The sequence below is a fragment of the Labeo rohita genome, chromosome 8, assembly GCF_022985175.1.
Source record: "Labeo rohita strain BAU-BD-2019 chromosome 8, IGBB_LRoh.1.0, whole genome shotgun sequence".
NCBI classification, from domain to species: domain Eukaryota; kingdom Metazoa; phylum Chordata; class Actinopteri; order Cypriniformes; family Cyprinidae; genus Labeo; species Labeo rohita.
Window position 1 is genome coordinate 30,981,660 of NC_066876.1, and position 26,060 is coordinate 31,007,719.

The 26,060-nt window shown below is 35.2% G+C and overlaps 1 protein-coding gene across 1 annotated transcript; it reads right to left on the reverse strand.

Annotated features, from left to right (window-relative positions):
• Positions 1-28: 28 nt before the first annotated feature.
• slc12a2l (solute carrier family 12 member 2-like) lies at positions 29-25,363 on the reverse strand. Its single transcript, XM_051117316.1, has 26 exons — positions 24,736-25,363; positions 20,941-21,063; positions 20,771-20,846; positions 20,593-20,688; positions 19,918-20,057; positions 19,576-19,686; positions 17,950-18,058; positions 17,718-17,845; positions 17,318-17,402; positions 17,086-17,237; positions 13,889-13,996; positions 12,229-12,352; positions 12,039-12,140; positions 11,759-11,914; positions 8,027-8,126; positions 7,837-7,948; positions 7,607-7,747; positions 7,421-7,527; positions 7,266-7,339; positions 7,033-7,173; positions 5,053-5,175; positions 4,841-4,952; positions 2,571-2,657; positions 2,351-2,486; positions 939-1,006; positions 29-809 (listed from the first exon to the last, which is right to left on the reverse strand). The coding sequence occupies exons 1-26, from the start codon at positions 25,201-25,203 to the stop codon at positions 674-676; spliced, it is 3,315 nt and encodes a 1,104-aa protein (XP_050973273.1). The 5' UTR covers positions 25,204-25,363; the 3' UTR covers positions 29-673.
• Positions 25,364-26,060: the final 697 nt, after the last annotated feature.

A 26,060-nucleotide genomic window follows, 5' to 3' on the forward strand; every position in this document is an offset into this window, starting at 1 on the left:
TAATACAATAATGCACTGGAAAAGCAAATTAAAAGGTTAAAATCAAGGCCATTTATTTAATGCATTGCATCTTTCAGTGTCTGTCTTGTTTAAAACAGTGTTTTTTGACATTTGCATTGGCACCAAGACACGTGTAAACCCACTTTCTCCAGAATTAGTAAATTCTTAGTAAACTATTTGACAGCATCTAAGAACAGCAGCCTGAATAGATACTGTGTGAACAGACGCCTTTGAAGATTTGATGAAGATAAGCTCAAATACGGCCTCTGTTCAGAGCGAATTTGTAGGAGGCAAGAATTTCATTTCAGGCTTGGCGATGAAAAATGGCATCAATGTTCTGGATTACTGTAAGAAAAATGAAGGGTTTTCCCCAGAGTGTTAGTGCAAAAATGGACATTAAAAGTATAGCTCACCCAAAAATGAAAATGCTGTCATTTACTTGAGAATGAGTAAATGACAGAATTTTCTTATTTGGGTGAATAAGCATCATCTTATGTGCTCTTTTTGAGGTAAGTGGTGTTATATTAAAAGTATCTACAAATAAATATAAACATTTCTGTAGCATTCATTAGTCCAGCTCAATATATTAAATATCAAGTCAGTTTGGCAACAGCGAACAAATCTGGTCAATATACAAATGTACTGATTGTAACACAGTCACTTCACGTTCTCTTCACGAGTAGAAGGTCAAAACACTCTGATGGTTTCCTCGGACGAGAAGTATCGGCGGCAAATCTTTAGATAACGTGTCCAGCCAAGTCATGTAAAGAGCGCTGGACACCGTCCCCTTCCTGGCGAGTGGCATGGTTCTGTTAAACCCAAATAAATCGGATACTCAGATGAAACCAAAAGACAGCATCAGGCATTTGTGTGCTTCATAAGGGCCACATGTATTCAAATGAATTGTTTTATGTGTTAAATATGTGATCAGTACTCACATGACAATGAGGTTGGCTGTGCTCGAATGTTCCTTCAGAAGCTCGTTCAGTCTGATCTGGCGATTTGACTAAATGAAAGAACAGTAAGAACTGATGTCACTTATATGTTAATGCTATTTTTAAGCATTATTTGTGGCCATTCACACAGAACAAAGCAAAAATGTGAAAAAAATGGGGGAAAACGCAGTGTCCAGGGATGCATTTTTTTTAAACTCAACTTCTTTAACTTTAGCACCACGTTTTTAGATGCCAATTTAATTCATGAGACACTGCAAAATATCTGAGATGTGAGAGTAGCAGTTAAGGATGACAATATAGAACGTGTTTACGTAGAAAAACAATGGGAAATTAATGCAGTGGAATGGAAAAGGCCCTTTCTGGGTCAGTTTTTCATTATCTGTTTGTACGACATGGGAATTTTCTAGATTGCTACACAAATATACTGACAGTTCAAACACTTTTCACTTTTTACTTTCATTTCACTTTTGAGGATGCAAATGACTTTTGAGAACCACTTTAACTTTAACTGAGTAGTCTAAACCTGATTTGCATGGAAGCCCATTTCCACTGCTGTTCTGACCTTTTCTCTCAGAATATAAACTCATAATTCTGAGCTTTTTCTTAGAATTGCAAGATATAAACTTGCAGAATTACATGATATAAAGCCACAATTGAGTGTTATAAAGTCTGAATTACAAGATATATAAACAATTGTGTTACAAATTGTGTTGTTCTTTTTACACTCTTTTTTTCCTTTGACTTTGCAATTGCAAGTTTATATCTCACAATTCTGAGAAAAGCAGAATTGCTAGAAAAAGAAAGTCAGAATTGTGAGATAAAAAGTTGCAATTACCTTGTTTTATTTTTTTTTATTCAGTGGTGAAAACTGGCTTCCATAGATGTGTGATGAGTCATTTGTTCAGACTACACTGTTCACATTGTATATTGGTTGTGTGCAACTAGTAAAAAAATTGCACATTAGAAATTGTTTATTTGTCTTTCTATTGTCTGTGGTACTCTGTGTTTCTCATCACATTCAAACTTAAATAGAAGTAACTCAACTAAAACATCACTTCTAAAATGTAAATTTAATAGCACTGCAGAAAACATTGTAATTTTTTTAGTATTTTACTGTGATGTTTAGTCTACACTGATGGCAGAATGGAGACATTTAAAATCAAATCATCATGAAAGTTTTTATAAAAAATAAATACATTTCTAAATAAGATCTGTGAAATGAAATAAGGCTGGTTAGTATGTGCTCCTGGAAAAGCCACGACTAAAGTCGTCTTTTTGAACAGATCCCACTGTTCAGATGACACATAAGAGACATAATGGGTCTGAGACTTGTGAAGCTCCATATCAAAGTAAAACAAGAGCATCAGATCTCCTGAAGAGTAGCGGATGGTAACCTTGGCCCTGTAGAGCTCCAGCTCATTATCTGTGATCCTCCAGGGTTCTTCAGCCTTCAGTTTCTCAGCGGCTTCCTGCTCCATGTCGTCCTCCTTCAGTCTGTATGGCTCGATCAATTCCTCAAACATCTTTTTACTAAGCAAAAAAATCAAGCAACAGCTGTTTCTTATGGACACCGGAGCAAAACATTCTCATTATTAGCAATAGAACTGAACTTACTTGTGCTTCTTAGGCTTAATGTTGATGTCTCCAAGAACGGTGATGTCTGAGAAATCAATCCTGAACTTACTGAGCAACGCCGCCATTCTGCACAAGAGCAAAAGCTTTAGCAGCTTGAACACCAGCTGATTATCTCTATTATTTTAACTATTTTATTTGTTACAATAGATAAAAAAGTTAGTCAAGACAAACTTTAAGTTGCCTTGAAAAAGCCAAAACAGGAAGTTTAAAGAGTTTTAAAAGCTAGAAGTTTGAAGGTTTTCAGTTTGAAGTAGTTTTAAAGATTAGATATATATATATAGACAGACAGAATGTTGTTACCATGTTACTAGCATGATTAGCAAGTTACTAGCATGTTGCTAGCATGATTCTAACATGATTAGCATGTTGTTAGCATGATGTTATCATGATTAGCATGTTACTATCCTGTTACTAGTATGTTTAGCATATTGCCAGTAGGGATGGGTGATATGCGCTTAAATATTTAATCACGATAATTTCTGGTATTATTACGATAACAATATCAATGGTGATAATTCAGAGAATCCTGTTTCTTTAGAGAAAAGTATTGTCTTTCCTATTTTTACCCAAAATAGACGTAACTGAGTACACATTTACAGTGTAATGACTGTTTAATTCACACTGGAAGCCTGAGGGCGCTCTTGCGTGGAAACTCCACATTATACTTTATAGCAGAAGTAATAGTACTGATGCTCCAGGTTATCGCTGTAGCTGAATAAAACGCAGATAGAAAAATTTTAACTGAGGAAACTTGACAATAAACATGATTGCTACAATATATGGTTTGTCTGTGTTCTTTAATTATTTTTATAAGGATAAAGTATATTTATAATGCAATGCTAATCGACATAGTTTTCATAATATTATAAAATAGTATGATTTCTGCCTCATTCTGTGATAGAAACCACGTCTGATTGCAAAAGGTTATTTCAAACACTCGACTACGTTATGAAGTTAATTTGGAAAAAAAGCATGTCAATAAATGATATCTTTGCTATTATCGCGGGAAGACTAATTCTTATTGTGGGGAAAATTTTGACCGTATATTGCAAACGATAAGATATTGCCCATCTCTAATTGTGGTTAGCATGATTAGCAAGTTGCTAGCATGTTTTTAACATGATTAACAAGTTGGTAGCCTGTTTCTAACTTGACTGACAAGTTGCTAGCATGATTAGCATGTTGCTAGCATGTTTCTAACATGATTAACAAGTTGCTAACATGTTTCTAGCATGATTACAAAGTTGCAAGTATGTTGTTAGCATTTTTCTATTATGATTAACAAGTTGATAGCATGTTTCTACCATGATTAGCAAGTTGCTAAAATGTTTCTAACATGATTAGCAAGTTACTAGCATGCTGTTAGGATGTTTTAATGTGATTAGCAAGTTACTAGCATGTTTCTAACATGATTTAACAAGTTGCTAGTATGGCTACCAAGTTCCAACATGTTTCTAGCATGATTAGCAAGTTGCTAGCATGTTTCTAACATGACTGACATGTTACTAGCATGTTTCTAGCATGATTAGAAAGTTGCTAGTACGTTGCTAGCATGTTTCCAGCATGATTAGCAAGTTGATAGCATGTTGTTAGGATGTTTCTAACATGATTAGCAAGTTGCTAGTATGTTCCTAGCATGTTTCTGACATGATTAGCAAGTTACTAGCATGTTGTTATGCCGTTTTTAGCGTGATTAGCAAGTTGCTAGTATGTTGCTAGCATGTTTCTGACATGATTAGCAAGTTACTAGCATGTTGTTCGGATGTTTTTCGCGTGATTAGCAAGTTACTAGCATGATTCTAGTTGCTAGGCATAGATATATAGATAGATGAGTTTGAATGGATTACAATTAGTACATAGAAGGGAAGCTTGATTGAGTCCCAAGGGATTCTGGGAGTTTTGACAGTTGTAGTTTGATGAGATTTTTAATTGTAATTTTTAGGAAAACCGTAAGTCAAATCAGTTGGAAAAGAAATAGCACATTCGGTCAGATCAGTCTGAAGATCTGGGCTGAGTTTGGAGTTTGTAGAGTTAAAGCTCTAGGAGGAGATACAGCTTTCTCAAGCTAACTGAACTACCAGTCAAAAGTTTGGATACACCGACTGAATTTGTTTCTCAGGATCTTCAAAATCTTCAGATCTAAAGGCTTCAGCTTTAATGACTGAAATTGATTTTATAGATAAATATAAACTGTGATTTCTTTATAAAACCAAGCAAAAGGAATAAAATACATTCAATGTAATACTCACGCTCTGCGGTCGTGGTCAATCCTGTTTATCTTTCCCCCAATGAACACACGGATCTTGCAGTCTTGCCATTTCTTTTTGTTGGTTAGCAAATACGGTATCAGAAGAGTCAAGCCTACAATGAGTAATCAATCACAGCATCATTTACTGAAGCTACAAACTCTCACTGAGTATAATAATCGTCAAAATACACTGAAATGGAAATATCACTTTACCTCCATCATCAAACAGCCACCAGACATCAATGGTTCCTTTGCTCTGTTTCTTCTGGAACTGCTGACTGGCAGCCAAAAGTTTTTCATCTGCAGGACTGAGCTGAACCGGAGGCTTCTTGGTATCTGAAATCATATATGCATCATTACCATCATTACCAGATATAGGTCAACATGAAAAACCGTTCAATGGAGAATTAAGATTCATCATGAATTTAAGAACAACATCAGGACTAATCCTTGAGAGCATTAAATGAGACATTCTGAAGAATACAAATCTGTGCATTTACCCATTGAAGGAAAGACCCATGATCTGGAGGATATTTGGAGTGGCCTACTGGCCTCCAGACTCTACTGGGAGATTTGTTTGTTCATCAGATTTGTAGAAATGTGTCATTCCATCACTTGCTCCTCAGTGGATGTGAATGGGTGCCGTCAGAATGAGAGTCCAAACAGCTGATAAAAACATTACAATAATCCACACCATTCCAGTCCATCAGTTCACATCTTGAGAAGACAAAAGCTGAAACAAATCCATCATTAAGATGTTTTTATCTCAAATACGAGTTCATAATCCAAAATAAAAGTCCATCTGTTGTCTCTCACATCAAAATCCAGCCACATATTTGGATCAGTTTTTTATGACACTGACCTCACTTACATGATTCTGTGATATTTTCTCCATTACAACTAAAGCTTGTGTGTTTGGGCAGTTTTAACACCAGATACAATTTAGACAACTACATAAAGTTTTATATGGCAGACTTCTTCATCATCATGAAATCTGAGGAGGAAATTTGGTTTATTTCCACCATAAATCTCTAAATGCACATGAGCTTCATCCAAGATTCTCCTTGCATCTGTTGATTTGTTTGTAAGTAGATTATTTGGTTTTATTTAAAAAACAGAAGCATGCTGAATGGTGTGAATCTCGGTTTTCAACAGTTCTGTGCTCTGATAAGTAATAATTAAAATGATGAGCACAAGAAAAACACACAAAAACACATTAATTACCAATTTGCATCTGAAAAGCATCGGTTACATATTTTTCCTGTCTGATTTCTTGACATTTTCCACTTGTAATTTCACTGTTTTCTCATCTTATGCAGTTATATTTTGTGTTTCAACATAACCTGATACAAAAGCTTGTGCTTTCTGATTTCTGCGCAGTGATTAACAAGCTAGACAAGATGAGCATTTGAGCTTAAAAATTAGAAAACGACCGATAATTTTGCTAGATAAGACCCTTATTCCTTGCCTGGGATTGTTTAGAGCCCTTTGAAGCTGCATTTAAACTGCATTTTGGATGTTCAAACTTGCAGGCACCATAGAAGTCCACTATATGGAGAACATTTCTGAAATGTTTTCTTCAAGAAATATAATTTCTTTACGACTGAAGAAAGAAAGGCAAAAACATCTTGGATGACAACAGTTGAGTACATTATCTGTAAGTTTTTGTTCTGGAAGTGAACTGCTCCTTTAAGATGTTTTTAACTAAAACATGAGTCCAAAATCCATAATAATGCTTCCTCCATTAAAAAAGTCCATCTCCTGTCTTTCACATCAAAATCCAGCCACATATTTGTTTAGAGCTGCACAGATGCTTGATCTGTGCAGATTTCTCTCCTGATTCAGACCAGACCACTTTTTCACTGGAGGAAGCGTTATTATGGATTATGGACTCAATGAATTTTAGTTAAAAATGTCTTCATGGTAGATTTGTTTCAGCTTTTGTCTTCTCAAGATGTTAACTTATGGACTGAAGTGGTGTGGATTACTTGTGGATTATTGTGATGTTTTTATCAGCTGTTTGGACTCTCATTCTGATAGCACCCATTCACTGCAGAGGATCCACTGGTGAAACAGTGATGGAATGACACATTTCTACAAATCTGATGAACAAACAATCTCATCTACATCTCGGATGACCTGAGGTTGAGCACATTTTCAGCACGTTCATTCAGCACACTGTGATTTTCTGACCTCTGAAGATGAGTGGGCTGCTTTGACAGCTGGTGGATTTAGAAGACGGCTTTGAGGAATCGCTGTCGAAGTCTTTGATGTTGATGGACACCAAGAGTTCCTTCATTCCAGGAGCTTTCTCCTGCGAGGACAGAAATTCATCTGAGGAAAGACCAACAGAAGCAGAGTTAAAATCATTTATGAAAAAACTCAAACCATTTGCACTTTAGCCCATTTTGGGCAGGAAACTCGACCTTGAATGTGAGAGATGTCGAGACCTTCCTTTAGTCTCAAGATAACCACCCCAAACTGCAGGTCAAATGCGTCACTGAAACACACACAGCGCTCGTTCAGATGATTTCAGTTCTTAAAGATGAAAACATGAAGAGCATCACACAGTCAAACTCACTGGATGGTGTTAATGTAGGTTTCCACATCCTTCATCTCACCGTCCCTCCAGTTGTTCTTAAAGCCAAATACCAGTGTGTTGGGTTTTAGGCGACCCAAACCAGCGGTCTGTGAATCATAACAACATCAATTCATTATATGAGCTCGTTATTGCATAATCCGTCATATTTTCTCCATCTGTTCTGACCTGTAAGAGATATTGAGCTCCTTGTCTGAGTTCATCGGCAAACACAGGAGCGTAAAAGGCTTTGATTCGGGTCTTCAGGAGCCAGCGCTGATAGCGCACCTGTTCGTTCATCATGTCCTTATAATTCGGCCTACGGTATCCCTGCAGAAAAAAAAAATGCAAGAACAAGTGCATGTTTGGTTGTTTAGCTTTAATAACTGCAAAGATAATGTGTCATTGCAATTACATACCGTGCGAACGTGGCCACAGACCATCAAGCCCACGTCTTTGGTAAAGGCATGCACCAGATACAGCAGCGCCGGTCTTGAGTTCGGGTATCCGGACATTACGAGACACTGAGGTCTGTGGGAAAATGAATTCAGATAGGCTTTCGGTCTCTCTAAAGTAACACAAGAGCATCTCTATCTATAGGTAGATCACCTGAAGTTCTTGATATGGTCCTCAACCCCTGTGAGATGCAGGCTGTGTGTCAGTGCCTGATTGTACATCAACGCTTGTGTCGACGAACCCCAGTTCACATCTGCAGCAGAAAGACGCATTTTGACACTTTATGACTTTAAAATGTAATCAATAACGCTTTACAATAAAGCCTCACATGAGTTAAAGGAGAAGGCCACTTCCAAAACAAAGATACACATATAATCTTTCTTCAGTCGTAAAGAAATTATGTTTTTTTGAGGAAAACATTTCAGCATTTTTCTCCATATAATGGACTGATATGGCGCCCCGATTTTGAACTTCCAAAATGCAGTTTAAATGCAGCTTTAAACGATCGCATATGAGGTTGTAAGCGGTCCCAGCCAAGGAAGAAGGGTCTTACTTAGCGAAACAATCGGTTGTTTTCATTAAAAAAAAATACAATTTAAATACTTTTTAATCTCAAACACTCGTCTTGTCTTGCTCTCCCTGAACTCTGTGTATTCTTACTCAAGACAGTTAGGGTATGTCGAAAAACTCCTAAAAAATCATATTTTCTCCCTCAACTTCAAAAATCATTTCAAATCATCCTACATTGCTGCAGAAGTACCGACCCAGTCTTTGCAAAGTGAACATGCAAAGAAGATCAAACACCCTTAACAGAAAAGGTAAAGCCCTAACTGTCATGAACTGGGAAAAAACAGTCCAGGCAGAGTAAGACAAGACGAGCATTTGAGATTAAAAAGTATATAAATTGTGTTATGTTTATGAAAATAACTGATCGTTTCGCTAGATAAGACCCTTCTTTCTCGGCTGGGATCATTTACAACCGCATTTTGGATCGTTTGAAGCCACATTTAAACTGCATTTGGAAGTTCAAAATCGGGGGTGCCATATCAGTCCATTATATGGAGAAAAATGCTGGAAGCTCAATAAATAAGCTTTCCATTGATGTTAGGATAGGACAATATTTGGCCGAGATACAACTATTTGAAAATCTGGAATCCGAGGGTGCAAAAAAATCTAAATATTGAGAAAATCACCTTTAAAGTTGTTCAAATGAAGTTCTCAGCAATGCATATTACTAATTAAAAACTAAGTTTTGCTATATTCACGGTAGGAACTTTACAAAATATCTGCATGGAACATGATCTTAATATTCTAATGATTTTTGGCATAAAAGAAAAATTTATAATTTTGACCCATACAATGTATTGTTGGCTATTGCTACAAATATACCCATGCTATAAGATAGTAGCAGTATTCAATCTGAAATATTATATTCAAAATGTTTTCTGTATTTCTGTATTTAAATTTACATTTTCCATGCAATATTTAGTGCAAAATGAAAATTTAATTATTTAATTTACATTTGTATATAAATGTAGAATTGCATCTGTTTGCTTATGTGCATCAATCAGAGTGTAAACAGTGAAATATCTTCAGGCAGATGAAAACGTTAACAGTGAATACTGACCAATTGTGCATCCTGTTGCCGAGCCCCGCCTTGATGTCATTTTGATTTGCATTTTAAAACTAGTGTAGGAAATGGCAAATGTAAATTATATAATTGAATTTTCATTATTTTGCACTAAATGCTGCACATATGTATGGGAAAAAGTAAATTTAAATACTGAAATACTTGCCATCTTGCATATTACATTTCAGATTGAATATTGCTACCCATATGCTTCCATATTTTGTGGTCCAGGGTCACATTTATGTCTTTTATGACATTTAAGATGCTTTTATCAAAAGTGACTCATGTTGCATTCAAGATATACATTTGATCAGTTTTATGATCTACAAAAAAAGCTACATTAAATTTAGTTAATGAACTAACTAGGGATGCACAATATTGGAGTTTTGCCGATATCCGATATTACCAGATACAAAAACATGGATTAAAAATGAATGACAAGAAAATAAAACTGCAACATTAAAGGGTGAGATGGTGAGGATTTGGGAGAAAAAACTATAAATAATATTTATAGTTCATGGAAATTTGTGACCTACCGGCAAAACAGAACACATACACTGTAAAAAATAAAAAACACAATTTGTTGAGTCATCTTAAAATAATTTGTTACCCTGCTGCCTTAAAATTTTAAGTTCAGTTAACTAAAATAAGTTTAGTCAACTTGAAATGTTAAGTTGTACTAAGTAACAACTTAGATATTTGTGTTTGCTAAACTTAACAGATGGGTAAGTAACCCAGCTGCCTTAAAATTTTAAGTTGATTCAACTCAAATATCTAAGTTGTCATTTAGTATAATTTAACATTTCAAATTGAATAAACTTTTTTTGAGTTGACTGAACGTAAAATTTTAAGGCAGCCAGGTTACAAATTATTTTAAGTTGACTCAACAAATTGTTTTTTTTACAGTGTAGCCGCGTATTGCTTTAAATCTGTGGGCTCGAACGGCATGAATCCAAAATCATGGTCGCTATGTATAACATTTGTCTGCTAACCAATTATTTATTTTATAAAGAAGGCTTTGTACCTCATTTGTGTCATAATATTCACGTAAAAATGTTCATATGAGCAATAACAGTGTGTTCTGCCTTAGCGCCGCCGGTGAAAGAGGTTCACTGGCCGCGCGCAGTAAATACTTTTGGGATCAGTTTATTTCAACTGCCGATCATGTCAAATGCTGTTGTGATTCAAAGTACAACAACGAGCACAGTGAACGCATTTAAAAAGGCACATTCAACGGTCTAGTGACTGGTATGAAACAGCCAACAGTAAAATGATCCCAAACGGAACAACGGCGTGCTCTCTTCATTTATCAAATGACAATATTCTATTTGCTTTACAGTCCTGCTACTAGCCTTTTTTAGACAAAAAAAAAAAAAAAACTTTAATTCGGGTGAGGAAGTTGGCATTTTGAGTGGCGTTGCACATCCTGTCATGCCACTATATGCCACTACAATTGACGCATTTTGCAGCATTAAAGTTAACAATTTAAACGACAATCGATCATGGAAATAATTCTTACCAAACAGGCATTTTAGGACCCAGGTGAGGCTGCCACGTTCTATAATTGGTTATCACACACGAAAGCCTCATTCTCTACATGCATTCTCAGTTTAATGGCAGCGATCCAAAACAGTGAATGCAATCACCATTCAGGCAAAACTTTAGAAGATTTACCCTGAGTTAACATATTCCTCTTATCGGCAAGACATATCGGCATAATTTTTCATATCAGGCCGATGCCGATATTTACATTTAAAGCCATTATTAGCCGATTCCGTTGTCAGTCCAATAATATCGTGCATCCCTAGAACTAACATGAACTAACAATGAAGAACTGCATTTTAATTAACAGGAAAAGACATATATTAAATGCTGTGACAATTGTATTGCTCGTTATTCCATGCACTGCATTTGTCAAACTACTTAACATGAACTAACAATTCACCCTGTATATTTTCTAAATGTATATTATTGATCTTATTGTGAACAATTCATATTTGGATTTTTCACTTTTTAAAAAATGTTCTCCAATCATTCAGTGCTCTTAAGCCCCGGCCCTGCAGCGCACACTCATCTGAGAACCCGCCCACGTCGCAACATCCAATCAGCAATGAATGGATGAACCAAGCCCCGCCCTACATTTTACTGTGTTGATAATCTGTTACACTTGGATGTGTGTTGCAATACAGAAGAAAAGATCCTTAGATACTTCAGCTTTTATAACAACAGTGTTTTACCACATAAACAGAACTGACCTGGTTTCTTGTAGCTGACATAGATGTAAAGTGCCAGAACGATGACGTTGGTGAGCAGCGCCGCCCACCAGTTGATCACAAACATCACCACGCAGCACAGCACGGCTCCGGCTAACGACACCCACTTGTTGTAGTACTTGAAACTCGGACGCCACCCTGTTCAGATGGAAATGCGTGAATTACTCACGATACTGTCTGAAACGATCAATGTCAGTGGTCTGAGGAGGAACATCACACTCATTCTTGGTTTTATTAGTAAGGATTCAAGCATCACACTTGCCTGGGGAGTTCGCCAGCGACGCATGGAAAACAGAGAAATTTATCAAGGCGTAAGAGGCCAAGAAGAAGTTGGAAATGATGGGAGCGATGATGTTCAACTCAGCTGAAACACCAACACATTGGATTTTAGAAGCAGTTTCTGTCAAGAATGTATAAGCAGTTAAGTCAGCGTTAAGTGGAGTGTAATTTACCGATCAGGATGAAGGCCAGGCCAATGATGAAGGTGAGGACATACGCACGCAGAGGCTCTTTGTTCTTCCCGTATCCTTTGGCAAACACATGTATTCCAGGGTAGATTTTATCCTTACACAATGCCTACAAAATCACACACACATTAAACACCTCCATCAACTCACAACAGATCATATAATAATATTTGGCCAATATACATAGTATGGGCATGCATTTATCATTTAGGCATTTGGTAGACACTTTTATTCAAAGTGATTTGCATTGCATTCAACTTTATGTGTTTTCAGTTAATGCATTCCCTTGGAATTGACTATAACCATGATTACAGCTTTTTTAATGATGTTACTCTATGTCCGTCAAACAAAATGATGATGCTTGCTAGCTTGATGATTGTAGATTGTAGAAATTAACCCAAAAGCCATTTATCATCGTTAATCACTGCACAAAAGTCAGAAAGCACAAGCTTTTGTATGTTGTATTATGTTGAAAAAGTAAATACTGCAGAAGATGAGAAAACAGTGAAATTACAAGGGGAAAATGTCACGAAATCAGTCAGGAAAAATGTGCAACGGATGCTTTTTAAATGCAAATTGGTAATTAATGTGTTTTTGTGTGTTTTTATTGTGCTCATCATTTTAATTATTACTTATGAGAGCACAGAACTGTTGAAAACAGAGATTCACACCATTCAGCATGCTTCTGTTTTTCAAATAAAACCAAATAATCTACTTACAAACAAATCAACAGATGCATGGAAAATCTTGGATGAAGCCCATGTGTATTTAGAGATTTATGGTGGAAATAAACCAAATTTCCTCCTCAAATTGTATGATGATGAAGAATTCTGCCATATAAAACTTTATGTAGTTGTCTAAATTTGATCTGGTGTTAAAACTGCCCAAACACACAAGTTTATTTGTAATGGAGAAAACATCACAGAATCATGTAAGTGAGGTCAGTGTCATAAAAAACTGATCCAATTCTTTACTTATTATTATTATTTTTTTTTTGAGATTAGATTACTGGCATTGACTAGCACAATAAGTTCACTTCCAGAACAAAAATGTACAGATAATTTACTCACACCCTTGTCATCCAAGATGTTCATGTCTTTCTTTCTTTTGTCATAGAAATTATGTTTTTTGAATAAACTCCAAGATTTCTCTCCATATAGTGGACTTCTATGGTGCCTGTGAGTTTGAACTTCCAAAATGCAGTTTAAATGCAGCTTCAAAGGGCCCTAAACGATCCCAGCCAAGGAAAAAGGGTTTTATTTAGCGAAACGATCAGTTATTTTCTAAAAAAAAAAACTGTATTGACCCGGAATACACAGAGTTCACGCAGAGCTAGACAAGACAAGCATTTTAGGTTAAAAAGTATAGAAATTGTCAGGTTTTTTTGGAAAATATCCAATGATTTTGTAAGATAAGACCCTTCTTTTTGGCTGGGATCATTTAGAGCCCTTTGAAGCTGCATTTAAACTGCCTTTTGGAAAAAAACATAATTTTTTATAAGTAAAGAAAGAAAGGCATGAACATCTTGAATGACAAGGGGGTGAGTACAGTATCTGTACATATTTGTTCTGGAAGTGAACTTCTCCTTTAACCAAAGTTAAAGAAATTTTAATCAAATCAAAAGGAGGTTTGTATGTGTCCTGACCTGGAAGACTTTGGGAGCGCTGACCAGAGACGCCAGCGCCGACGAGAGGGTGGCAGAGAAGATTCCAGCTGTGATGAGCGGCCCGAAACCAGACACCAAACTCATCACCTGAAAGATCATTACCATCACACACAGCATCAGTACAGCTAAAGGAGTTTACTACATCTCTTCCCAGAAAACATCAACAGAATTGGGGGAAACACATTACAAGTAAACACATAATACGCAATCAGATTACTTTTCCCAAGTAACTCATAAAGTAATGGATTACTTTTAAATTACAAGTAAATATCTGAGTTTCTTTTTCAAATAAGTAACACCAATTATTTTGTTTTTCCATTGATTGACAATTCTCCTGTACATATGTTTGAGAGAAATCAGGAGTACACTCTTAAAAAAAAAGGTGCTTCACGATGCCATAGAAGAACCTTTTTTGTCTAAATGGTTCCATAAAGAATCTTTGGCATCTAAAGAACCTTTCTGTTTCATAAAAGGTTCTTTGTGGCGAATGAAGGTTCTTCAGATTATAAAAAGGAAAGAAAGAGATGGTTCTTTAAAGAACCTTTGACTGAATGGTTCTTTGTGGAACCAAAAAATGGTTCTTCTATGGCATCATTGTGAAGAACGTATTAAAGCACCTTTATTTTTAAGAGTGTAAGAGCAGAGGCATTGTGTGTGCTGTGTAAACATGATGTTACTGTAGTTTTAGACTAAATGTCATGCATTTACTCATCTCAGCTGCACAAAAACATATTCAGTATTCCTCAAAATTAATAAAACAGTAAAATGCAAACTCAGAATATGACGCAAACAAGCAATTATTAAATATGTTAAATAACACCAAGATCTGTTATGAATTTAATCCTATTTTATTAAACAGTGCCCTTGCTGCTGACCTTCGACGATCAAATTCAGCCATACTAATAAACAAAAATGACTTTAGATAAACATAGCATTTGTGATTCATTATTTTGTGATCAGGAAGAAAGTGTTGAACCTTTTTTTCTCTTGTGTCCTATTCTTCATGCAATCCAAAATGACAGCAGAGCACAAGTTTTGTTTGAGCTTTTTGAATTTACATTTCTTTCAGCCTAAAGTTTATTCATTTCACTTTTGGTGTGAAAGGTATTTAAGTCTGTCAAAAATATAACTTTTTTTATATTAAAACACACACAAGCAAGCCCAGGCCTATGGAAGCCTATTTCCACCACTGAATAAAAAATGTTAAAAAAAAAGTTATTGCGTCTTGTTATCTCACAATTCTGACTTTTTTTTTTTTATAAGCTCACAATTGCGAGTTATTAAGTCAGAATTGTGAGATATAAACTCGCAACTCTGTGAACATATCAGTCTTTTTTTCTCCTCAGAACTGGATTTTATAACTCGCAATTGCGAGTTTGTATCTCATAATTCTGAGAAAAAAAGTCAGAATTGCAAGATACAAAGTTACAATTGCAAGAAAAAAAATCAGAATTGTGAATCTCACAATTCTGACTTTATTTCTTGCAATTGTGAGTTTATATCCCGTAATTCTGACTTTATATCTAGCAATTCTGACTTTATAACTCGCAATTGTGCGTTTACATCTCACAGTTCTAAGAAAAAGTCAGAATTGCGAGTTTATATGACACAATTCTGAAAAAAAAAGTCAGACTTGTGAGATGTAAACTCGAAATTGCGAGAAAAAAAGTCACAAGTTGTGAGATAAAAAGTCACAATTACCTTTTTTTGTTTTGGTGGAAACTTGGCAGAAACGGGCTTCCATACAGGCCAGATGAGAAAAAAGTAACACAAAAGTAACATAATGCATTATTTTCCACGAAAGGTAACTAAGTAATGCAATTAGTTACTTTTTTTAGGGAATAACGCAATATTGTAACGCATTACTTTTTAAAAGTAACTTTCCCCAACACTGAATACCAGAATATGGCAACATTATAGTATTTATATTTATATCTATTTTATCTTGTTTAAATTGCAAGTTAAAATAATCTCATAATCTTATAGTTCATATCTTGCAGTTTTGCACAATTTTTAAAATAAAATTAAAGGCTTTTTAAGACCTGAACAAATAAAATGAATACTGTATGAGTAGGGTAGGGCAATGTCTTTGGTAACATATTAATGACTGTTCAAAAACATTTTTTTTTTTTTTTTTCACAAATGCAAAAATGTTTATATAGTGATAAACCTCACATTTCATCCTTTGAAACTATTTTTAAGATAAGGGATTAGTCAAAAGTAGCTATAAATTATTATCTTAATTTAACACACACACAAATTTTCTATTGCCCTACACCAACCCCTAAACCTACCCGTCACAGGAAACTTTCTGCAGTTTTACTTTCTCAAAAAAACTCATTCTGTATGATTTAGAACCCATGGGGAGCTCAAATTAGGTTCCCACCGTGACACGAGTCCCCCTGAGTCTGTGTGTTTTCAGGTTTAAGTCCTCACCAGTATATATAAACCAAACCCACACACATCTTTGTTAATCGTTTGGATTTTTGAAGCCACATTAGTGATTTGACGTTTAGTGAACGGCCATCGCATACATGCATTAAACGTAGCCTACGTGTGTGATTGATAGCCTAATGCTCAATGCTGGGGGAAAACGCGCATAAATACATCTTTGATGCATTGTGAGAAGATCTAAACCGCAATCAACACTTCTCATTCATTTTCACATTTCACTTTATTCATGACAGTCTTAAAAAATTTAGTTGCACTGAGCTGGGGCATTTTTATTTACAATTTATATGGTTTGAAAGCACAGACTCTTCCATGAAAAAGCAGACTCTACAGGGGGCTACTTAAGAGTTTAGTTCTCATTTTAACCATAATTTGCATTTGTCTTTTTCAAGCCAACGCTGACTGAAGCAGCAACATGCCGGCATGTTTTTATCTCCTGCTCCGTTCCATCAGAGGGTGCACGTAAAGACCGGCAGATCACACTACAGCCACACGCGCAGACTCCAACGGAGTTAGGCTTATTTTATGTAAAGTTAATTATTCAGTAAGAAAGCAAATTATTATGAAATCAATGTAACTGCATTTTTAAACACTTTCAAAGACTTTATCTAAAATCCAAGCATTTTTCAAACCTTGAAAACACTACATTAAAACTCAAGCATTTTCAAGGAATTCAAGCACCTGTACGAACCCTGCATCTGGTCCCTGTGTTTACTGTCACTCACCTGGAAGTCGTTCTGAAGGCCGTATTTGCAGCCGCCCTCTTTGCAGATGGAAAAGTCGTACCCAAGTGTGCAGGCGGCATCGGTGCAGTTCTCCAGCGGGCCCACTATGGTGTCATTATCATCGCCTGTGGCGTCACGTACTATACAAGAGCCTGAAAACACAGCGAATGGAAAACATTACCTCTGATCTGTGAGCCAAGAATAATTTACAGAAAGAATGGCACTCAAATACCATTCGAGATGGCAACAGCGATGTAAACCACTCCGGTTATGAGGATCGCCAGGAGAGTTCCTTTAGGAATCGCAGACTGTGGATCCTAGAGAGACAAAATCAGCTGTTATAAAATGTGATGATGCAGAAAAACTCAAATACACTCTTGAAAATGAAGGTTCTTTATTGGATAGTTCCATGAAGAACGTTTGGAACCTTTTAGATGAATTAAAGGTTCATGTAGTGGGAAAAGGTTCTTTAGATGATTCAAATGTTCTTTCCACTAAGAAAAAATTATTCTTTTAAGAACTGTTAACTGAAAGGTTCTTTGGAGAAACAAAAGTGGTTCTTCTATGGCATCACTGTGAAAACACCCTTTATTTTTAAGCATGTTTAACCCTTGAGAGTAAATGAACCTCACCGCTAGGTCTCCTGATATATTGGCTCCTGCTAGGATTCCTGTGGCGGCTGGGAAGAAGATGGCAAAGACGGAGAAGAAGGTTTCATCATCTCTGAAGTCTGGACCCATGTTTTCCATCATTATGGCAGCTTTGAGAGAGACAAACATAGGAATGAACTTGTCATTGGATTCATTCCCCAAGCACTGATCTTAAATGATTATCAGCAAACGCAGATGAGTAGAGACGACCCACCATTATAACCAAAGAAGCCTTTGGGTTCCTTTGACTTCATGGGGATGAAGGATCCAATGAAGTAGTTGCAAATGGCGGCCAAAAGAATCACCAATAACACAATCTGGGCCTGTCAAAGACCAGTAATCAGTACATCATGTGACTCACAATATCTGCAGGAATAACACCGGCCTGCATCATATCTGCTAAATGAAATACAACACTTGTTAATGACTAATTTTGTGCTGCTGATTCCGTCACACTTTCTCACTAAATATGATGCATTTCACAGAATTTTTGCTTTTACAATCATTTGCGTGGTGAATTAGTATCATATTCTCTCTTAACTAGCAGAAAAACACCATACACATGACTCCTATCTGAATCTGAGCCAGATTACAACTAATCAATTCTCAGACCATTTTTACATGCATGACATTATTTTATGACTAATCCTGATTTCCACTTTTTCTAGGCCTACTCCTTTGCAGATTGTAAGTTAAATGATATGCCAGGACTTTTAAGGACTTTTGAAGCACTACTTTTTTGATTTTCAAGGACTTCAATCAGAGATCTCACTTATCAAACAATGTCTTATCTTCCAAATTCTAAAAAAGATCAATAAAAAATATATTAATATAACAAAATTGGAAAAAAGCAAAGCACATGCAAAATATGCAATGATGTCAACTTTAAGAATAAAAACTGAAAGAGAAATAAAGCACATTTAACATTAGAATCCCGATCTGAATCAAATGATTCGCGAACCCGCTCCGAAGTTCTGCTCTAATTTAAACGATTCACGTTCCACGCCACGAAGGCCTGATGCCGAAATTCTAAAATGAATGGGTCTTATAATTTAATCTGTTTTTTGCTAGTGAATCGCTTGAAAGGAATGATCCAAGTCACGAGTTTGAATCGATCGGATCGGTTCCAACGTAAATGACTCACTCAGTTGATTCGGTTTGTCTGTTTATCTTTTTGCGTCTTCAGTAATATTTACACGACACTGTCAGTACTACTCCTGACTTAGCTCATTACATTTACTGAAATAAGGGAAAAAACTATTATGTTTATAAATAAAATATCACAAACTGTTTTATTGCTAACTAGTGAAACACTCCATTAATATGACGAGCTGCAGCTCAAAATACATGTTAGATCGAAACATTATGTATGTTCAGTTTATCTGTATATATTGTAGTAAATATTTGAAAGTGGTCATGACCACTGTAATGTTTAAAGCAGTGCTGAACAGGGACGGAGCTACATAAGCTCAACATCAGACAGGCTGCAGTGTTAATTTTGCATGAAAAGATATGTACTTATTATATAAAATTAAACACTTATTTCATAGATACATTGTCTTTTAATACTTTTCAAGTACCTGTTCAGAAATATTGCTATTTTCAAGGGGTTTTTTTTTCCAGGCCTTAAATTTCAAAAAGTCAAATTCAAGTACTTCAAACACATTAAGCACCTTGTACAAACCCTGCGTTTGGATACTTTTGAAATGTGATTGCATAATCAATTTAGGTAATATTAGACCTTTTTTGCAAATCACCCAAATTTTTTTTTAAAGATGCAGAGCTGTTTGATCAGTAGAATTCTAAACCCATAGAGTTATGAATGTAGAAATATACTGACCTTTGCCTCCCACTCCATTCCAGCGACAGAGATACCCAACAGTAAGACAACGGTGAGCGCGCCGACGATCCTGATGTCATTTATCTCATCTGTCATGAGAGCGTCTATACTCTGACAAACACAGTCACAACAGTCTGTTTACATCATGAAACATTATAGATGAATCTATATGGATCATATCAGTCTATAAATATCAAACAATCATAGAAAGCATGCAAAAAAACGAAAAAAACTATGAAAATCAGGTGCATGACCAAAAACAATAATGCATGAGTTTTGTGGAGAAAAAGAAAACTTTCATGCTCATCATCATCCATCCAAGGCCTTTGCATTCGTACTCACATCCAGAAGTTCAACGACAGTTTCTGCAAAACCCACGACATACATGGCCACAGCGACAGCATTGGCAAAAGCAAAAATCAGACCGATGGATCCTCCAAACTCTGGACCCAAACTTCTAGAGATCAGATAATATGCCCCACCTGAAAACAACAGACATAAATGCTTCACTTTAGACCAAATATAACAAAACGATTAGAATAAAAGTTAGAATGTAAAAAGTGAACTCTCAAATATATAAATAAATAATAACTAAGTTCAATCTAAGTTATATGCAACATTTTTCTTTCAAAAATAATCAAATCAATGATAAAATAAATGTACAATAAGAAATCACTTTTATGCAACATTTTTATTCAAAAAATAAATACATTTTAACCAAATTTAATATAATTGATATGATATATAAACTTCTGAGTAGGCGTATATCAATTACTGAAGCATTATGAATTGAGGCTTACAAATAAAAGTCATCTAATTAGCAAATAATTGCTTATTACAGTGAAAATAAAACCTTTTCTCTATCAATCAAACTCAGATATGCTTTTAATACATGCATATTTAAATCTTTATTCTTGGTTTAAAGAATACCAACATTTCTAATTTAAAAAATACTTGATTTAGGGTTAAGGTTATAAATATAACTTAGTTATAAATAGAATATAATAACACACTGACCTCCGCGCACAAAGCCGTTGGTGGCGATTGCTGATGTTGAAAGTCCAGTAATAGACGTCACCACGATAGCCATGAGAATGATGGCGCAGGACAGAGCTGCGGAAAAACAACACAACACAATCACAATCTATGAACAGTTAATTCACCTGGTCCAGGTTCAGGACTGCTGGTTAGTTACCGATGCCCGTCTGACCCACGATCCACGACATCCTGATGAACAGCATCACTCCCCAGATGTTCAGCATGCATCGTATCTGCACACAAGCATCATCATCAGCAATCGTTAGTGTTATGTGTGTGTGTGTGTTTGTGTGTGCTGATAAAACAGGGGTCAAAGGTCAGACTGACCAGCACTCCTTTGACCCAGCCGAACTTCACTGTGCCGCCTTTTGAATCAGACATTTCTTTGGGTGTGATGATCTCGGCGGCCGTGAGCTCCTCGCCGTTCGGGAATCCCTCCTCAAACGGCTCCTACAGATGAGATTGATATTTGATAACTTGATATGATTTACTTAAACATGATGCATAAGCTAAAATCTACACTATGCAGAAGAGAAAGAGGAAGTCCATTCACATTTGTAACTCTGGAACACAAAACCAGTCTTAAGTAGACTGTAGCAATATATATTTGTAGCATTAGCCAAAAATACATTGTATAGGTCAAAATGATACATTTTATGCCAAAAATCATTAGGATATTAAGTAAAGATCATGTTCCATGAAGATAGTTAGTCAATATCCTACCATAAATATATCAGAACTTAATTTTTGATAAGTAATATGCATTGCTAAGTATTTAATTTGGACAACTTCAAATGTGATTTTCTCAATATTTATTTATTTATTTATTTACTTTGCATTCATGGTGTTTACCGATTTTAAGCAATTTGAATAAAGGCATTTTGAAAATATGACTTAAATAAAATCAAATAGATGCAAATAGTATTTTTGAGTGCAGAAATCTGACCTGTTTTATTAATATATGACTGACAAATCACATCACATCAAGTTTATTAGTTTATGTTAAAATGCATGGACAGTCTATATTCAATTGAAATGCATAAATCTTAAATTTAGACCATTTTTTTTAGTATATTTATTACTGTGAAGCTGCTTTGAAACAATCTGTATTGTATAAAGCACTATAGAAATACATGTGATTTAAAGTATAAATAAGTGTAAATAAAAATGTTAAAAATAAAATATTGTAAATATATATATACACTGTATATATATCAATTAAATAACATATTTAATTGATGCTAAAAATTCAGCTTTGATCACAAGAATAAATTACATTTTACTATATGTAACCCCCATAAGAAGTTCTCATAGGAATGTGATTTATATATAATTTATATCATTGCTAACCTTAATAATTTGTTCTATCATATTATTGCCCCTTATCGATATTGAACCTAAAGGAACATTACTCCCTGTGAATTGGAACAACTAATCTAAGCTCAGCAACGTGAACTGATTGATCCTACAGAACTGGTGATCCTAAATTCATCACATGATACACGTACACTGATACCACACATACACACACTTGGTTATTGTATTGTTTTTATTTTGTTGTTCAAATAATACACGTTATCTTTTCGTATGCAAGTACTTGTTTTTGATTCCAACATTTCCTAAGGTGTTTTGTTGAACTGGGGTTCAGACTACTATATATATTTATTCAACCAAACCTAGTGTGTACTTACCTGTACCAGGGTTACATATATATTCACAGCTTTTTAAAATTGCAATAATATTCACAATATTACTGTTTTTACTGTATTTGATCAAATAAATGCAACCTTGATGAGCAGAAGAGACAAAATTTTATTGATCCCAAACTTTTGAATCACAGTTTGTGCGTAAAATATATTTAAATGTGATAAAGCAAAATAAATAAATTAATTAATTAATTGTGTGTGACCCTGGAGCACAAAACCAGTCTTAAGTATCACGGGTATATTTGTAGCAATAGCCAACAATACATTGTATGGGTCAAAATAATACATTTTATGCCATAAGTCATTAGGATATTAAGTAAAGATCATGTTTCATGAAGACATTTAATAAACTTCCTACCGTAAATATAACAAAACATAATTTTTGATTAGTAATAAGCATGGCTAAGAACTTCATTTGGACAACTTTAAAGGTGATTTTCTCAATATTTTTTTATTTTTTTGCACCCTCAGATTCCAGATTTTTTTTTTAAATATGCACTAATTTAGATACAGGTTTTTCCAAAGGGGATTTTGGATTTCGCTTTTTATCACTCCTTAATTCAGAAAATACTGTCAACAGGCAGACAAAAAAACACATTTTCACCTTGTTTTAGAAGGTAAAATGTTATATAATTCAGTGTGAATGAAATATGAACAAAGCTTCAGAATATAGAGAGGAATAAAACGGTAAAGTTTGTAAGAAAAAAACTCTTTAAATTGAGTTCTGATTAACACACATGCTCTGACAGAGTTTGTGTCTGACAGTGAAGTGTGTAACCTGTGTGTTCGGTGATGTTTGGGGGACACTGGGTCTTTGACAGAGACGTGTGGGTCACACGCTGACATTGTGACGTGACCCGGATCGCTCATGGTGCTGCACGGAGTGAGTGGGTGTGTGAGAGAGACTATTGTCTGAGGGCAACTCTGTGTGTGTGTGTCGTCTGATGTCACATGAGTCACTCAACGTACAGCCATAAGAGAAGAAACATACAGATGAATCAGCTGCTACACGCATTTATGCATCTGATTTTAAATAATAAAGTGCTTGCAGAGAGAACGACACAATGAGTTTCTTATAGGAAATCAGTTGGTGGAGACCGGGGATAGTTGTCACGGGGACTATAGATCAGGGGCTGGTTGCATAAAAGATTTAGACTAGTCTTAAAAATTAATCATCTAACTTTTTTCTTTAAGACTGGTCAAATTTTTTTTTTAATTTGGTTACATAAAAACTTTAGTCCAAGTTGAATCCAAAATATAATATTGATTACCCCTTGGTTAACTGTTAGTTGGTCAACCTAGTTCGTAAGACACTGTCTTAACATAGAGGCTAAGTTTATCCAACTGGCCCCAGAACTGAGTTATAAAATCATGTTTTCAAATAATCATTAATCATTCATACTGAATCAGAATTCTGCAAGCAAAATAATAATTTAATTTGTGTAAATTACATTTTACACATACACATTTAAAATATGTTATTTTAGTATAATTATGATATTATTTTAGTTTTTTATGTTTGAAATAGTATTAATTTTTATTTTGTATACTGTATTGCTATTGCTTTATTTTTTTATTTGAGCTATTTTGATGTGTTTCTTAATATATTCATTTCATTTCAGTTTTAATCTACAATTTTTTAATGATTAGATATTTTTGTAACATGTTTGCCTTTTCAACGTTTTATAATTTTACAAGTTTTAATTATTAATAGAAAACCTTTAAATATAGATTTAAATACAGTTAAGATATGTTGAGACAGTGCTGTTTTAGTATTATTAATACACTATTGTTTTTGTTAATAGTTTCAATTCGTTTTTATTTTTGTACTTTTAGTTTTCATTTTAGTTATAGTTAAAGCTTTACTAATTTTGTTATTTTTATGCATTTTTTTTAAATGTCTATATATATATATATATATATTATTTATTTATTATTTATTTTTATATATACACACACACACATTGTTTTTTGTTTTGTTTTGTTTTTATGTAAGTTTTAGTTATTCTAGTAGACTACATCAAGTTAAAAATGTGGCTGAAATAAGATTTTTACTCTTTTGTAGTTTAATATTTGTAGTTTCAGTAAACATTTAATTTATTTAAAGCAACGAGATTTTTTATGGTTTTAGTTTTGGTTATGCTCTTTTAATTTCAGATAGTATTTCAAACAAAGCTGTTATTGTGTAAATAAACAAAAAGTTCACATTCTTACAAATTAGACAAGAACTTTACAGAGAAAGTGACTTAAAAATAAATCCACACTAATAAAGACTCACTGGAGTAAAGCGTGTGACAACATGCCCCGGCCCCGCTATAACTGGAGCAACAAGTGCACAAATAACAGCCACACTGTAGAAACCTAAATCAGTCCTGCACTAATGAGCGTCAGATGAGAGATGAAATTCAGCACAAACCTTGTCGAGTTCATCATGAAGTTCCGACAGCGACGGTCGCAGGAGTTTCTCCCCGAGCGGAGCTTCCGTCTGCCGGTAGAAGTCGATGTTCGGCACCGCATCGATGGTGTTGTGACCGAAGGTCCGCAGGTAATACGTGCTGGAGTGCGTATCCGAGAAATGACTGAGACCTCCGGTGGAGGAGTGCAGGCTCGCCTCGCTTCTCACCGTGTCTCCGTTCACACCCGCGTCAGGTGCGGCGTCAGACGGGCTTAAGAAATTCACCACCCGGAAACGGCCCTTGGACTCCTCACCGGTGGAGGAGCGCGATCCTGGCGGAGTTTTAGGAGCGACGCCCGCCGCTGCCGCCGCCGCAGCCGCAGCCGCCGCCTCCGCCACCGGGTCCACCTGGAAGCGGCTCTGAGAGGATCCCGGCGCCCGCAGGGCGGGTTTCTGCGCGGATGGAGGAGATGAGGGCTGATCTGACATGATGGAGGTGATGATGGAGAATCACGAGCCGCGCAGGTAACGGTCCGACTGCGCGGTCAGCGCGTCCATCAGTTACTATAGAGACACGGAGATCACCACCGGTTATAATCAGTCAGACGTAACCACACTCGTGACTGTCCGGTGCTGACTGTGACAAGTCTGAGTTGGATTTGACTTTTGCACACGCTAAACTCTGAGCTCGAAATGAAACAGTGTAACTTTATTTAACATTCATTGTCATTTTATATGATAAAGGCGTTTTACCATTTTCCTGCAAGCGTTACTTTAGTATCACTGCAATACTATATATATATATTTTTAAATAGTTTAAATTGTTTTAAATATTATATATATACACTGCCGCTCAAACGTTTGGAATTAGTAAGATTTTTAATGGATTTTAAAAACGTTTCTTATGCTCATCAAGGCTGTGTTCATTTGATCAAAAATACAGAAAAAATGTAATACTGTGAAATATTATAACGATGTAAAACAATGTTTTTATATATTAATACAGATTAAAATTTAATTTATATCATGAAATTAAAGTTGAATTTTCAGAATCCAAAAATCATTCTAATATGCTGTTTTATTATCAATGTTGGAAACAGTTGTGCTGCAATATATATATATATATATATATTTTTTTTTTTTGGAACCTGTGACACTTTTTTCAGTATTCTTTAATCAATAAAAGGTTAAAAAGAACAACAATGATTTAAAATAGAAAGGTTTTCTAACATTATACATTACTGTTTAAAAGTATGGGATCAGTGAATTTTGATTTAAATGGATAGAAAAGATTTATATTTTGAATAAATACTGTTCTTTTTAACTTGTTATTCATCAAAAAATAC